Below are 17,540 nucleotides of genomic sequence, written 5' to 3' on the forward strand. Positions count from 1 at the left end.
AAATTTCAATAAGCCTGGCAGTTGCTGTCCATGGTGCTGAAATGGCATTCAATTTACACTTATGCTATTGTGGTGGGGTCTTTGCAGTTCTACGTAATAATGCAGTTTACATACCATAGGCTTCCACAACTGAAGCTTTTCTAGTACTCATTATTTTTCATGTATGTATTTTATATATATAAGATATATATAAGATATAACGTGAAAATATCTATGGCGCTGACAGAGTCCTGTAAGCTACCAGGGTTAAGGCAACATCCAGTCCAATAAACCAGTAACAGTGATCTATGTTCCATGATCCATGATCACTCTTGGTAATCAAGAATTCCTTTGTGACTTGTTAGGACCAATGACGATGCAGGCTTGTCATGTCTCGGGTGCTCTGTTGCTATTTAATGTCTTATGGTCTTATGAGGTCATTACAACACTTTTACCCTATTACCCATGGTTATGCACAGGAGCACTTGTTAAACTTATAATGACTATTCTATGATCACACTTTTATAGTATCTTCACGATCACACACATATCGGCAATTCAAATTAGTTGCAAACAGAGCAGGGCACCATGAAACTAGATGCAAAGACCTCTACAGTAACAGCTGTTACCTCGGACGAGCAATGCTAATTTGCCTATGACTTAAGACCAGCGGGACTAATTGGAAGGTCAGAAGTACAAACAACCAAAACATTTGCTAATAAAATAACTGGATATCAGGTCATGAAAGGTGAGGAGGGAAATGCATGATAAAGGGGTCCTTCAGCATCTATTTTAAAGCCCATTCAGGTGAGTTTCAGGTGTATTCAGGTGTATTATGGTACCAGCCTTCCTCTGTGAATACTGATCCTACCTTCACTGTGATTCCACCTCTCTTACACACCTCTCTTACAAGATTAGAAGTGGTCACCTCACCCCTCACACGTGAAGAAGTAGTATTTGACTTTCTCATACATCCCGATATCCCAATGGTTCAATGTTCTGCCCTTATGGAAAAGGATGACTCAACACGTCTTGCTGATTCGCCCGTATGCCAGCACCTTGGTTATTTAATACGAGCTAAATTGCTGTGGTTCATCCTCATCAAAAGCACAGCACAGGTAAAAACCCAAAATTATGTGGTAGAAGTGTTGTTGACAGGCACGATGAGTCACTGAACGAAATACAAGAGATGAATGTAATTTCAGAACAGTCAACATGCATGTATGACCCTGTATCTGAGCGTGCTCCAGTCAAGTGTCCAATAGAAACTCACACACATTGCCAAACAGGAAGTTACTGCCTAAGGTGTTTGAATGGAAAGAAATGATTGTGAATGGATGTAGCTGCCATTTTGATGGGAGACCTCATTTGGGTAATACCATGCTCAAGTATTTTTAAAATAATTTTATTGTAATTGAATTTCTTGATAATGAAGCATACATTGAAAGAGTCCCAGTTCCTAAGAAAGATATAAATGATATATTCACGTATTAAATGACTTCTAATCTAAGCAGTGCATGTGTAACCAGTTTCAAAAAAGCCTCTTCAGTGTTTAATTCCAAGTAAAACATATGCTGAAATGAAATGGTATGATAACGTACAAAGGTACCAAAAATGAGATGGTTCTGACTAATTCTAGTTATTACTGAGGCAATGACAGGTGTTCACCCAGGTATACAGGCCAAGTTCTTGATCCGTCCGTCTGGCCAAATAACCCTTAATATAGAATGCTTTGAAACTAACTGTACCTGCTTATCCATTACAAGCTATGCATTTCAAAACATGCATCACCTAGGTGGAGACTACGCACTGGTGGTGGATGAGGATTGTGTGGTTTGCGCCTGGTGAGGATTTCATTGCTTAGGATTGAAATGAAACCAAAATGAAACTGGATCCGACACTTGCAAACTCTTTAAACAGAGGGCAGCTTACGGAAAGAGCAAGGCTTGCCTTTTGCTCAATTTCTAATAGATTCATCATTGACTTCCTATAGATCCACTTGTAATACAATATAATCTCAATTGACAAGGACCTATGTGTACATTCGACCACACACAGAGTAGTATCATGCTTACACTGGGGGGAAATTGGAAGAAAAAGGAGATAGTGAACACGTACAGAACAAACACAAGTAAAAACCTCTCAAATAATGTGAAAGAAACATGCAACTGTGCTCTGATGAAGGCCTACAACCCTACAACAAAATAGTGACATCAACACGCTGGGCTCATGCTTGTCCAAAGCAAGAGCACAAACTAGGAGCAACACCATCACAAATATATGCAAGAGTCATGTACTCATTACCTTTTTGTATATAACATGGCAAAATCCACCAGTGCTGACACAGGCTACAGCTTTGTCACACGCGATCCAGACAGGCAATGTGACCGTGACAGAGATGCAGCCAGCCGAATGGCAACCTAAGCCGCTTGAAAAAGCCCGAGAAGGTTTACCGAGATCCCACAGCAGCAGAGGAGAGCTGCAGCCGGTGAGTGAGTCACACAACCAATCTGAGGACAGACAGCACACACACTGAAGCCTGAGCCACGGCCACAGGGAAAGAGCAAACACTCCTCAGAAGCACAGCTGAACAGTTTATGGAAAAAGCCTGTCACCCATTTCTGTGGACAATACACGATAACCCAGTGCCCATATGTACGCAACCTTGTGACATGCTAATGAAGCATCAGGGTTACCTATGCTTTTAGTATGTGTTGCTAATTTGTGGATCTTTTTTCTGACCTATGTTTGCAGTTAATTTAACCCTTTCTCACATACGGTCACACCGGTGTGATTAGCCATTTAGCCCGTATGGTAAAACCGGTGCGATTAGAACACTAGATTTGAAAAATCTGAGCTAATTTTAGCTTTGAGAAAACAGCGATTTAACATTAAAATGTATAGCAAATGTGTCTGAGAAAACTATGAGAAGCTTAATAACGCTAATGAAAACATAACAAACCATGTAACATAACACACACACTACATAGCATAAAATAAGTTACGTGCGAAAGGGTTAATTAGCAGCTCACATTACCTATGTGCGTACATTACCTATACATGCAAACAGGCTGCTTTGGAAGGGATGATCTTTGAAACTGATATTTTCAAGTGCATCTCCTCTTGTGCAAGGAAGAGTGGCCGGAAATAATGCCCCTGCGCCCATGTTTTTGGCTTTGTATTGCACCTGGGTCTAAATTCACATTTTGGAACAAATACATTTTCAGTCTTTTGAGAAATCAACCAAGGATGCAGGACTCCAAAGGAAACAACCTCTTCTTATATGATTTATGGCCGCTTTTCAGTTTCGCTGTCATGCATTCAGCCTCCAGCGATACACACTGACTGCATGATATCAGTATGAATCCTATGATTATGTGACAGCTACGAAAGACAGCATTGTGGAAATAATGTGCTCGCATAATGTTTATCATTATAGTCTGTTTGTCCGTACCCATGAAGGTCAGGCCATCGTAATACCATTCAAACAAATAACATGCACATAATTCTATGCTTTGTGATCCTCAAGATTCCAGATCGAATGTCATTTCCACATTCATCCGTATACTACATATATGCTCCAATTAGCACCAAAAGCATGAAATTTAAACTCTGTGTCCTAAAAACAAAGCATTAATTTTCAGGAACATTATCTGAAGGTCAAGAGGATGTCTGTATTATTGGTGTAACTAACATATTGTTTGAATGAAAAAAAAAAGACCACAGGCCAACTCTAGACTCTGGCTGTGGACTTAATTGTCCCAGCTCAGGTGATTGTTTTTTCTGTGGTGTTAATTACTCATAAGGCTAACAAGAGGAGAGAAGCAGCACTTACATCAGAGGAAGCAGCTGTGGGGACTGCCCCTCCCTGCAGCTTTAAAGGAATCAGCACCTCACGTCTTTCAGTATCCCCCCCCCCCCCCCAAACACACGCACACACACATATACACACACACACCTTCCACTCCAGAAACTGATTTACACCTCTTCTTTACACAGTCATGAAGATTATTTAACTTCCCAGAGAGGAAGATGTAGAGGAAGAGAGAAATGTACATGTAGAAGACAGAGAGAAAGAGAGAGAGACATATACATGGAATACATAGAGAAAGAGAAATGCACCTGTGGAAGATGGAGAGAAAGACAGAAAAAACGTGCATGTGGAATATGAGAGGAAGAGAGAGAAACATATGTGTTTTTGTGTCTTCACAAACAATGTACACTGCATTTTTAAGAGTTGTTCAGTCACATGCTCATAGTATGAAGAATATATGCATCTAAATGTAGTGCATTCAAGTGTTTTAGCAATGCATTTAGTCTTCTTCCTAGCAATGCAAGCTGTCATGGAAGTAAAGTCTAATTGAATTTCAGAGGGAGAGAGGGAGAGAGAGAGAGAGTGTGTGTGTGTGTGTGTGAGAGAGAGAGAGAGAGAGCAAATGCCCAAGATGACCAGCTGTAGCTCTTTTTCCTTTCGCATATTCTACATTGAATCATTTAAGTGTGCATGTGACCGTCAGTCTGTTGGTGGGCATAGACAGCTGCTGCTGCCATATTGCAATCTTTGCTCCGAGCTGTCATTGGAAATGGTTTAGACAGGGACTTATCAGGGATAGCAGGGTCACCTACCGCAGACACCTACCACAGCAGGAACCTTTTATCCTGCAGCTCATTTGCTAGCATTAATTTCCCAAATATCTGTCAGTTTTTGGTGTGGGCAATGAGCAACCTGCTGGCTGGACCAGTGGTGGAATCCTGCATACAAAATTACTATAGATCTCCAATGCTGCCTCTTTGTTACCATGGACAGCCATTATAAGCTGTGTCAGAGCATCTGCCAGCTGCGATTACTGAGGACTGACAGGACAGTCTGTCGATTTGTTTGGGATGAGATTGGCAAAAATCAAGTAAAAGCTAATAGCTAATTAAACCTTGACAATGCTTACACAGTTTTTTTTGTTGGTTTACAGATAGTCTTATTAAACCAATGCAATTTGGCATGCACATGCTTTTAAATGAATGCTTTCAAATAAAGACCAAATTAAGCTTTCTGGGGAAACCAAAGTACAGCATGAAGAAAAGCTCAATCAACAAGACAGTACTTTTAAAAGTACCTTAAAAAAGTAACACCACAATATGAGGAGAGAAACACATATGCTCTGCATTTTGAAGCATGGGCAGCTGCCATTTGAAGGGGGTTACCCATAATTCAGCTGGTGTGTTGTTTTTTATATGTATGAAGAGGAAAGCTCTGCATGACGTTTAGCCGGGTAGCAAGATGCCACTCACAAGGGCAAGAGTCGACACTGCTCCCATAATCTTCCAAGCCACCACTCTCTAAGAAGATTAATGGAGAGAGATAATCGCATTTAGAACTGCGATTTCCAACCCTGAGAGCGAATTCTGATGACCCCCTTCTCCTCTGGTCACCATGTGACATTTGATTCACTGCTAACTAATTGCTTACTTTTATTTGATATTGATTGGGGGCAGTGAAACTGCACAGGACTGGGAAGTAACGAGGCACCCAGCGGGAGGAACAAAGTATTTGTTTGGGTTTTCACAGTATTGCTGCCACTGATTACACCACACAACCATATATGTTCATGTTGCACTTGCACTGGTTTGTCTTATGGATTTCACCAGTCCAGCCAACAATTTCCCCACATCACAATCACTTTACTATTTTCAAGATACCTAAAAAAGTATGTAGGGCAATTAATTTAGAGACTCACAATTGGCCAACCAATAGCTAAAATTCCCATAATTTGATTTTTTTTAAATAAATTGGTTGTCCTGAAACAACTAAAACTAATAATTGGTCACATAGAGGGAAAATGTCAAAATGGCAGCTGATACACTCAGATACAGGAAGGCAGTCTCCTCTTTTGAAGTTTGTTGGTTTCTTGTGATTAAAGGCTAATCACTATAGACTTTCTTCAGAATATTTTCAATTGACTGACATATTCCTTTGATGTTGGGACAGATGGGCAGTAACAAGGATCTATAACACTGATACACTGATGGATGAAAAACAGGAATCCAAGTCATATGTTACTGTAAGTAATCCTTTACCTGGTAATCTGTTAAAATATACCGTGCACAATGCAACAAGCAGATGCGTGGATTTAAAACACAAGATAAAGGCAAATTAGATCAAATGACATTTCAAGTTTAAGAAAATGAAAAGGGGGGGGGGCATCGCTCCATATCATTAACTGAAAGACAGCTGTGGGTCTGGAGAAAGCACATTAATCCACTTAAGTCTTGATGCGAAGCTGCCCAGTCAAGTGGAGCTGCGTAATTGAAAACATCTGATATTTTGTTATTTTCTAATGCGCATTCCATTTCTGAGCGGGACCCCATCCGTTCTGTGATGTCACATATCTAAGCATTCATCCCCATGTCACCTTGGACCAAGCCCCCCCCCCCCCCCCCCCCCCCTTGCTCCGTCCGTGAAATCTGTATGGTCAAATAGGATGATCCCAATGACTGAGTGCACATCCATGTTGCAAACACAGAGATGGTTAGGTTCACAAGTGCCTTGGTTGGAATGATGACCAGAAAAGGAGCTGTATTTTGCATACATATCTGGAAGGATACACTTTGTACTTTGGTATACGGTGAGTGGCATGTTTGCCTCTCTTCTTAGCAAGTCTATGTGAAAGGAACGTTGGGGCTAAGAGTCTTTATATTATATCCTCGTCACCAGCGCTTATGAGTGGTTAATAGGGGATTAAACAGGATTAGGGCCTTAGAATAATTAAGTGTTCTTACTCTGCCTTGGGTCGACTGAGAATTCCGCTGATTTTAAATTCTGGAAGCTGCATTTTTCTGTTCTATACGTACCACATTAAACATACAGCAAACTGAACCACACCAGCTCCAAGGTATATGCAGTCTTTGAAGGTTGAACTATAGCGTTTTTGATTTAAAACAACACCAGAGACACGTGTTCCGCTATGGTTCTGCTAATTGGATTTAAGGCTTTTCGGGAATTACTTAAGCACTGTATGGTGCAGGGGACTGTTAGATGTATTTCCAGCCAGCTAGCTTCAAACCATGCAGTATTGCTCTGTCTACGCCTGTTTAGTGGAACTGCACAAAGAGGCGTCCACAGGTGTTACCAACTCTTAGATAACACATATAAGAACCAACTGAGAAGGTTCAACTTTCAGCGTGAATCATTTTACATTGGCTGGATTAAAACAAATCTTTGACACTCAATAATCCTAAAATATAACATGTTTAATGACAGATTACTTTCTGCCCTGCAAATACTAATCTAATGCTACTCAAACATGACTTATATTTCCCAATACTTTCTGCCCTGCAAATACTGATCTAATGCTACTCAAACATGACTTATATTTCCCATTACTTTTCAAACAATATTTCAAAGCCGAATCCATGACTTTAAAGGATTACTGTAACTGCTGCAGTCGTTAAATCTCTGTGAAATTTAAATTTTAGATTGGAATTGTAGGGGAACTGGAGTGTTTTTGAGACACTTTACTTTTAAAATTATGTTGCCTCTACACTCACTTGCTGTTGGCAGTCAACACCAGTCATGATTTACCTTTGGTAGTAGCCATAGTGTGCTTCCAGCAAGATGACCAATTTCTTAGCACAAACATTGCTAGACTTAATGGTGACTGCCATCAAGCCAATCAGAAAGACAGATGTATTTTCTTCAATGTAAAATAATAAAAATGTCTTATTTTCAGTTTTAATAATTTCCCATCACCTTTCAAGGACCTTGGGAATTTTGTAACATTGCCAACAGGTATTGGCAGTTAGGTCAAAGTTACATCTGATTCCATGTCTGAGTGATGGATAGTATCAAACTTTACATTCAATCTGCAAGCAAAAATGTAAACCTAGTACAAACTGCTGTGCAGGTAAGTCACGAATTTAAGCGATCTGGAAAAAAAAAACAACCAAAAATGATCTGCCCTGAACTATTTCTGCCTTTCAACCACTTTGGTCCCAATTCAGTCTAACTGCAATCAGTCATATCGTTAATATGGTGTATTGAATTTAAGCAAACACACCCTTTTTCACCCCTTATGTGGTATTTTATGTTTATTTCAGTGACAGACAAATGCAGAGTATAATGAGACAAATACAGGGATGCTTTCTTGAACTGGTTACACAAAATACTTTGTGATGAGACTGAACAGAGGCCTTTCTCCTTTCATATAGGATTTGGAACACTTCAATGTATTGGACCCTTTACCTTGACAACAGTCTCTACAAAAACAGCTCTACAAAAACTTCGATATTTTGTGACCTGCACCAGAAACGCTTTCTAAACCGCCCGAACTGGTAACGCTGTTGCAGTTCTGAGCTTTTCCTCATCAGCTTTCGTGCCTCTTTTCGTAAGCTCAGCAGAAGATGCTGTGGTGACAAAAAGAACAGGGGTGACGCCTGACACCAGGCGGAAAGCTGCACAGGCAAGAGGTGAATGAGACCAGGCCCGGCGCTGTGGGGGTGTTTCGGGCAGCGTACCCCCAGTTGTCTCCTTATATCCCGATGTCTATATAGTATTTATTACTTTTTTTTTTCTTTTAAGATTTAAGACTTTTTGTACTGTAATTGCATCCCTCTGTATTTTCTCATGGATGCACTGTTCTCAACTGCAGGTCTCTCAGCAGCACAGCACCAGTTTTAGCCTGGTGATGTAAATCGACCAAAGAACCACAAAGCCCAGGAAAACTTGCAACATTTACCAACCTGTGAATACTGCTGCATGCCCTGATCGTTTGCACAAATTGTTTGCACACTCACACTATGCATTTCGACAATCTGTACTGACTCCACAAACTGCCGATTAGAAGATAAGAGTTTGTCATTATTTGGTCATTTTTGTGTCTAGTTGAATGAGAGGCTAGAGGATATCTGCAAAGTCTTCAATCTTATGATGCTTCAGAATAGCACACATTGATCATGATCTGAGCCCTGCTTTTGGTTATTAACATCCCTTCCATTATAGTTACAGCTGCTGTAACACATCTGTAGGCTGGAGAACACTGAATAAATTCACAAAACCCTATTAATTAGTCACCAGGCCCTCAACATAATTTTAGAGGTTCAAACTGAAGCACAAATGATAAGGTGATGACAGGTTTAAGGTACTATTTCACATATCCTACCATTTTTTTAGGTTATGCAAGCCATAAGAGAAATCAATACCTTAAATCTGCTATATATTTCACCTCATCCCTTTAGTGTCTGTGCTTCAATTGACCCCTAAAATCCCTTTGCAGAGCTATTGGATTTCAATATTCGCTTGTTTCAATACTGCTGCTTAGTTTTTTTTTTTTTTTTTTCCTTTTTTTGACCTGTATGCTGGAATCCTGATGTAGCTCAATCTTTACAGTACTGCTTGCTGGGATCATGTTTCCAAACTCATTTTCATCTCGAGCTTCAGAGAAAGCTAAATCCACTCGGATGACTGGACTGACCCCGTGAGACTGATCAGACCAAGTGGGATATCCTCCTGTTCCTATGGCCGTATTAAAAGGTCGTTGACTATAGTTTAAAGTAAAGTATATGCCCCCGAAGTTCTGCTACAAAACAGACTCGACACAAAGCTATTCTCCGATGAACACATTAAACACCAAGCTAGTTCACCTGTGCTCCATATGGTGTGTATATTGCATTAGATAGCAATGCAGAAGACTCCAACTGTATAAAAAAAGAACACAGAGGGTTGGACAAAATTTTAAAAGAAGGAAGACACCAGTTCTGTTCACAAATTGATAACATGGAACGGACCTTATTATTACTGTCATTGTTTTACGAAAAATATATCAATTTTGCTGCATTTTCACTCTGTGGCTTTTTTTGAAAATGCAACCTCTCTATTGAAGCTCCTCTCAGATGATGCCTCGGTTCTGATAGTTTTGTATCCCTGTGTACTGCACGTTGCATTTTAAGGTTTCAGTCATTTCATCAGGGAAACACTAACGTGTGGTTTCTGCATTAAAATCATTTGTTTTATGTTAGATGATAAGATTGTGTTAAATAGGTAATCACCTATGCAACCTAATAGGCATTATCATATATGTCTGTTATCACTGGCCTTAACCCTAACCCTCAATGTAACGTTAGCACCAAAACTTCCTCAACCGCAAAAACCAAACCTAGTATTGACCACAGTATTTGTAGTCACAATTTGTAGTTCCATAGCTGATGACACACAGTAATCAAACGCAGTTATACATTATGTACTTATTTAAATGAATGTTATTACATAGGTATAGGCATACAGATGGTATGTGATATAACATGAACTGAATGTAAAATGCGCCCAACTATTTTTTTCTTCTCAGTTGAAGGATTTTGTGCAGAAAAAAACGAATTAGTAATTTATTGATTTTATTTTTGTTTTTCACTGAATATGAGATGTTTCGGAAACATTCCACATTCCTGTTATCCTGGGGTCTCATTTCTCATACTAGAGCTCAGCTTGTCCATCTTAATCTAGATTGACAGTGGAATTTGACTTTTTTATTAATCCCATTTACAAGCACAGGAGGCTCCAGGCCTAAGCAACGGAATGACTGGCTAATTCCATCACGATATCCCAGAAGGCCCTTGAGCATGGAACACAAAACATGCTAACAACAACAATAAAAGCACTTGTATTTTGGATTTGCCTTTTATGTACTATTTGTATACTACATGCTGTTGTATATATACTATTGTATGTTTTATTTGAGTAAAATTTATAGATTAAGGCTGTTATGGATTTTTTGGATTAATTTGAGGATTAATCTGTGGTCATCTATTTTTACTGATTTATCAATGGTTTAGTACTGGTTTAGAGAACTCTGTGTTTGGCATACAAGTGATAATACTGTACTTTAAGCAACATTATTTGCTTTGCCAATGTTTCTTTGTTCATAAGATCTTAAAGTTTTTTAAGCATATGTAGGCTAAAACTATGCTTGTGAAAGGTGAGGGCCATCAAGAGAAGGCAACGTTTTCCAATTTAGCCATAGTTTAAAACATTTTCTTTTAACCTTTCAACTATTAACAGTAGTTGGCTTATACCTTTTGGGGCATTTAATATTGCATTATGACTGTCATCATGAAAATTTGCATATTATTTTTGATCCCAGGCATTTAGTGGCATTAACACATTAGTGGATACCCACAAGGTTAGACAGGATTAGTCTTTCATATTGGTTATTAATAATAGGTTTATGTTTATGCTCCCTCATCCACTTTTATTTTAATCATGGCAGGAAAAACGAATAGAGCAAAACCAATTAATCACCAATTTAGTGATAAATTAATACAGTTTTGGTGGATGAAGGTGCAGTTAGTTCCAAATATTCTGAATTGGAACATGAATAATAATACATGCTGGAATTTCCATGAATTAAAATAAAACAAAGGAATGTACAGATTAACTATGTTGCATACACTCTCCATAAACAGTGGCAGTAATTCACAGAAATGACAAGCGAATATGGAAACTCTGGATATCTGGATGCTGAACAACATTACCCAAGACTCAGCACAAACAGGTGCAACAGACAACACACATCAGCTTTTGATTTCCTTGCACACCTGTGTGGCTTCATTTATGGACGGTGAGATAATCGTAGAAAAAACAGCCAATCAACCGAAGTAGCCTCTGTTTACAGTGTATAAGCTGCTGAGGCAAGAGCACACTCAAATCAAACAAACTTCAGGTTCAAACCTGCTCTCTTATGGCTTGAATTCAACCGTGCTGTGTTGCAGTTTGTCCCTAAATTTGAACTGTAATTTTCCTAGGTGCTACCTCTTCCATTAATTCCAGCTTCTGCTGAGGGCAAAGTTGCATTACAAAAAAACCTTTTGCTTAAAACCTGTATTTTTAAGTTAGGAACAACCTGCAATGCGGCAAAATTGGATCCAGGCCCAAGTCTGCTAAAATAGGTTATTAATACCGTAAAGAGTTCAGTTTAACAGAACAAGTTTTGAGAATGCCTTTAAATCGCACTTGGGACTTGATGTGCACTGGTGTGTCTTTGGTAACAGAGGGGTTGATGTAAAACTGTCACTGACTTGAACATGCATGTGTGGCCAGTCTGTGCTTCAGACTACGCAATCAAACCAACTATCATGGCATTCAGAAAAACAAGACAAGGAGTACAGTGAGATTGCGCCACCTCCCAAGAGCCAGACACCAGGGAGGGAGGTACAAAACACCAAGCTGCCTACAAAATCCGACAATCTGCTCATTCCACCATGCTAAAAGGAAACAGGCACTAAAATATGCCAGTGTAGCAGTGGAGGTCGATCGGAAATATATGTTTTTTTTACTAAGGAACATTATTCATAAAAGTGAATCAGCTGAAAGGAGTGGATTTAAATCTATAGCGATCCCACTGCTGTTTGCAATGGGGGGGGGGGGGGTCTTCTCATGTCGTCTCAGAGCTCACTAGTCAAACTGATTGATTAATGACAGTTAATATACTTAGATATGCTTTAGATTTAGTATGTGATTTAGTCAATATATTTAGTTAGTAAAAAATGAAGATGCAATAGTGTGGAGAATTAAAAAAAATACATCATGTACTGCAAAGTTTTCTTTTGATCTCAGAGCATGTTTATGCTGCTAAAAGGTTCTGTCTGGTAGTTTTTTTTTTTTTTTTACCATGACGTACTGGCTGTTCCTTCATATGAGCAGCCATAAGGATTGCCCTTGGCAGAGATCTTCATCCTGCGCTAACTCTGATGCCTAAGGATCCCTCCACAGCCAGGCTGTGGTGTGCCTTAGTCAGCATTAAGGAGGACAGTTCTGCACTGCCACGCAAGGGTTCTGGAACACCTTAGGCCAATGAAAATCAATGAAGGCAAGGTAATCCAAAAACAGCCTTTGGGCCATCTGTCTGCCACACCGCACCCTTTGGTTGGCTTTTTGAGGTGTCCTTCCCAAACGACGCCTCCCTGCCCGGGGGGGGGGACTTAAATGTGACACGCGAACCAATGTGGGGGGGGCGAAAGGGAAAGGATGACTCACCTTCGGTGCGGCCTCCAGCTCGTCCACCTGGTTCCTGTTTAACAAGTTCTTAATAACACCCTCTACCCTGGCGTTGAACTTCATGAACGTCACGTAGCTGGCGTAGCAGAGCAGCAGCATGATACTTTCCCAGTACATGATGAGGTTATCCAGGAAGAAGATGATGAGCATGATGAGGCCGATGATGTAGAAGGACACGTCGCGGAAGAGGGGCCACCAGGTGAGATTGAGGACCTCCCTGGAGAAGAGCGCGCACATCCCGATGACGAACAGGATGTTGAAGACGGCCGAGCCCACGATGGTCCCGATGCCGACGTTGCTGTGGGAGATGAACACCCCGATGACGGAGGTGAAGAGCTCAGGCGCCGAGCCCCCCGCAGCCATGAAGGTGGCCCCGGCCACGTCGTCAGAGATCTCCAGCTTCTCCGTGATGACCGTCAGGGCCGGGACGAAGAACTCGTCGCACACGATGGCTAAGGCGATGAACATGTAGATCATTCCGAACATGTGCAGGACCACGGCGCCCTGCCTCCTCTCCTCCAGGCTGAACAGGTCTGTGGGGTAGTCGCCCTGGCCGATGCTGCTGTTACCGTTGTAAGATGACTTCATGGCCACCGGGGCGTCGACGGAGACGTTCAGGTCGTTGTGGTGCTTGGTGGACAGCAGAGTCCGGTGCGGCGCTGGGCCTGACAGCAGGCTCTCCCCGGAGGGCTCGGCGGCCCACCCCACACTCCATGTCAAGGCACTGAGAGACAAGACGCCCAGCAGGCTCACAACGAAGCCCAGCACCCTCAGCGGCCTCATTTTCCTGCGGACACGCTGGCGTTGGTGCCTCTCGCACTCTAGGTCCAGCATGGAGTCCTTCGCCCCCGGGTCGGCGGTGGGGAGCTTCAAACCCATCGCTGTCTTCTTGCTGTCCTTGTCAATGGTCGGATGAAGTGAGAAAAAGAGGAGGTGGGGGGGCAGGCACTCGGTTTACCGAATGCAGCGCATGATGCTGCTTCCCGCTTTAGAGAATATTGGAGGATTCTGAATTTCTTCCGGGGTCTGGTACACAAAAAGGTTTCCTCATACTAGTCTCTGAAAAAGCAACCGAGAAGGAAGAAAGCAGGTGATGCAAATGCAAGAGTATGCTCCTCTTACAGTATATCACATGGAGGTATCAAAAGCCATACACCCCCAAAATCAAGTACTTTCCATATTCTTTATGACAAATTTCAAGTTGGAGGTTCTAGGTACTAGTGGAAACATGTCTTATGGGCAAACCTGATCATATTCAGATCAGACATACTCAAGTAGGCCTTATGCAGCTTTCATAACATCTCCGTAAGTGCAGTCCAACCATACCATCCATCTGAATCCATTTATACCAAATACACAAAAAATGACAAAAATATGATTCTGATGTTATACATTCCCGTGAAACAAACTGGAGCCTGTATACGTGTCAAAACACACTACGTCATCTGACCAGCAACAATGCAATGTAAGTCAGCAAATATTCATGCGTTATTTTATGGAAACTGCACTAGTGACATACAGACTGTGAGAAACCTGACGTGAATTTGTGACATTCTACCGTAGGATAGCTAATGGCAAATTCATTTCAGACACGCTCACTGTTAACAATAGAGACGAGCGTGGGAAAATATTATTCCGTCACAATCGGAAAACTGAATTACCTTACATTCTCTTTTTCAAAGACTGTAAAGGCGTTTGAGGTGTTCAGACTGTTAAGAGCTTACCTCATACCTACATGACATGCAAAAGTATAGAAATTTAATAAACGATCCGTTGTCAGTCACTCAATGGGTTATTCACATTTTGCTTTAACAGGCCTGATTCTTATTCAAGCGGTTCCATTGTTACCATGACGGCAACAGGATAGAACAGTAACCTTTTCTGCTGCCCAAAACACGTCCGCGAGACTATACGTTTACAGCCAATAAACTCTCATGGATCTAAGTAATCAAAAATAGTTAATAGTGTTTTCTTGAAAAGAGGGCCATCATTGCCATTACCTGTATGATATAATATATAGGGATCAAAAGGTGTCTAAATAACTAAGCTTACATATTACTTGCTATATATTTCTTGAAAACATGAGGAATAAAGGTGATGCCTTACGACGCAAGTGGAGAACCCATAATCCAAAATGTGACACGCATTTAAAATATTATATAAATGTTTGAAATTGTTCGCAATGTCAAAAATTAAAGAAACTGAAGCAGAAAAATCGGATTGTTTGGCGTGATTATTTAGACTTCAGCGTCATGTCTGTGCCAGAATACCTTTTAAGATTTCGTTCCAGTCCTTTTTTTCTGATGCACTACAAAACAGGCCTATTTCTTAATCAACGCCGATGGATAAGGACGGATCAAAAGAGACGGTCATACAGTGAACTATGTACAGTGTATCGTTACGGTGCACCAGCCGTGTATCAGAAGTCTAGACTTCAGAGACAGCGCTATCACAAATTGTTCCAGAGAAATGTCTGTACTGCAACGTTGTGTAAATACAAAGGGCACTCGATTACAAATCGATTACTTATCATTCGGTTATTAATGTGGTGTGTATGTATGTGTGCGCGCGCGCACCCTTCGCGCGCCTGGAATGGACACTGAGGTATTTGTACGTCTAAAACACAGAAAGTAAGGCATCCACTTAATACATGCATATAATCACAACTCCCACAGCACTATTTCAGACATGCAACAAATGCGCACACTAAAGATGACATGCCGACGACTGAGAAACTCCAAAAATCTCTGGGCTCAAAGAAAACGCAGGTGCATTTTATTTTCCAACCACGAAACGCATACGAGTTCATCACTGAAAGCTGTTATGTTGTTATATTTCACATTATGGTGTTAGAAATATAGAGCTTAGATGATAGCATTAAGTAACCCAAGCCGCATTACTGTACTTAATGAGATTAATGAATTGCAAGACGATCGCATGTACTCTCGCTTTAAATAGTGTTGCTTATCGAAACACTGTCTCAGAATTATTCATTTCAGCAGCACTCAGATCTATCACAACACCTTGTTTTAATATATGTTTATGTATATCTACATTATGACCATTTCTATTATTTTGCTCAGATCTTTGCTAAATGCTTTCCTTTCGAACATATTTATTTAATGATAACAAAGATACACCATCTATAATAACGCGTTCGACTGTTGTCATTTTCTAAAACCGGTTACAAAATTAAATCATCTGAAATACATACCTCGCGAAACACCATCAGTTCAAATCAAGAACACTGAAAGCATCAAGAACGCGTGAACTTGATTTACATGTGAGAACATCTACACGCACTCTGAACACCGTTAATCACCGCGTTTTACTTAGCCAATTAACCACTCACAACATACACAGAAATGACATTATGACTTGCGCTACGAGGGTGTGTTCCCAACTGTTTTAAAAAAATAAATAAAAATTAAGCACAGAGTCACGTCTTACAGCAACTGTTGATAGCGAAACGTGTGGGAAAAAAAAACTGTTGACAGACACTCATAGTGTTTGCAGAAAAGGTTAGTCACACTTGCGTACCTTGGAGAAGGCAAGATGCGGCGATGGTATGGCAGTATGTTGAAATAGGAAAGGCTGTTTTCTCCCGTGCCCTCTTGGTTTCATTGAACAAATGTTATGGTGCTGTACAATGCGCTCTAGCCACATGGGAGGAGCTCAAAGTGACTGGCTGCGAACGAACGACTTCCAATCCGCCCCATCCCTCCCTTCGCTCAGCGCAGAATCCAACCAGTCATAAACCAAACTAAGCCAGCATCAATATCCGAATCAAAGGTTGGGGTGGGTCTTGCACATGATGCGTGTAGTTTATTTATACAGGTAAGCACCAGACACAACCAACCATTTCACTGTGGTTCGTTCAAGCCCGAAATATCAATTGAATTTCTGGATGAACCGTGGACTTAGAGTAGAGTTGCCGTGGTTACAAAGGGAGCGTTATGGGTGATCGACATGTGTTGTGGCTCTGGCTAATCCTTGTTCAGGCACAGGTCGGAGATGGACATTTGCAAGTAATCCAAGTAATCTTGGAGATTGCTCCTCAGAATATCTACAGTACACCAGCGAGCAAGACAACGGACGTAAATTAGATTTACCTATACGTTTTGTTTATTACAATTTTATGGAGTGAGATCATGACACCGTAACGTGAAATAATTTTACAGCGATTTCAGCCATGATACTTCTAATTTTTATCAGCAATTTTTGAAGAAAACAGTGTGTGTGTGCGTGTGTGTATGAGAGAGAGAAAGAGAGAGAAAGTGTTTCAAATATTAGGTGATTAAAGGTGACCCAATGTTTACATTTCATACATTTTGAATTCACACTGATATACCGACTTATTTACTGAGGCTTGGATGGTGGCTTGCGCAAGGGTGCAACAGCACCGTGACCAGATGTGATTTATCATACACGTTGTTGATGTTGATATTGATAATGTAAATTGTCATTGTTATTCATTGCTTTAATGCACCATCTTTAATCAGTTTCAAGGATCTCATGCCAC

At 40.7% G+C, this 17,540-nt stretch overlaps 1 protein-coding gene across 4 annotated transcripts in view; it reads right to left on the reverse strand.

Annotated features, from left to right (window-relative positions):
• LOC118769986 (sodium/potassium/calcium exchanger 2-like) overlaps positions 1-16,744 on the reverse strand; it is a 57,175-nt gene extending 40,431 nt beyond the window's left edge. For all 4 annotated transcript variants that reach the window (XM_036517425.1, XM_036517426.1, XM_036517424.1 and 1 more), the window contains exons 1-2: positions 16,559-16,744; positions 12,998-14,077 (exon numbers count right to left, since the gene is read on the reverse strand). In XM_036517425.1, coding sequence (XP_036373318.1) covers positions 12,998-13,897 — 900 coding nt within the window. In that variant the 5' untranslated portion in view covers positions 13,898-14,077; positions 16,559-16,744. The remainder of the gene's footprint in view (positions 1-12,997; positions 14,078-16,558) is intronic.
• Positions 16,745-17,540: the final 796 nt, after the last annotated feature.

Source organism: Megalops cyprinoides, chromosome 22 (genome assembly GCF_013368585.1).
Source record: "Megalops cyprinoides isolate fMegCyp1 chromosome 22, fMegCyp1.pri, whole genome shotgun sequence".
NCBI classification, from domain to species: Eukaryota; Metazoa; Chordata; class Actinopteri; order Elopiformes; family Megalopidae; genus Megalops; species Megalops cyprinoides.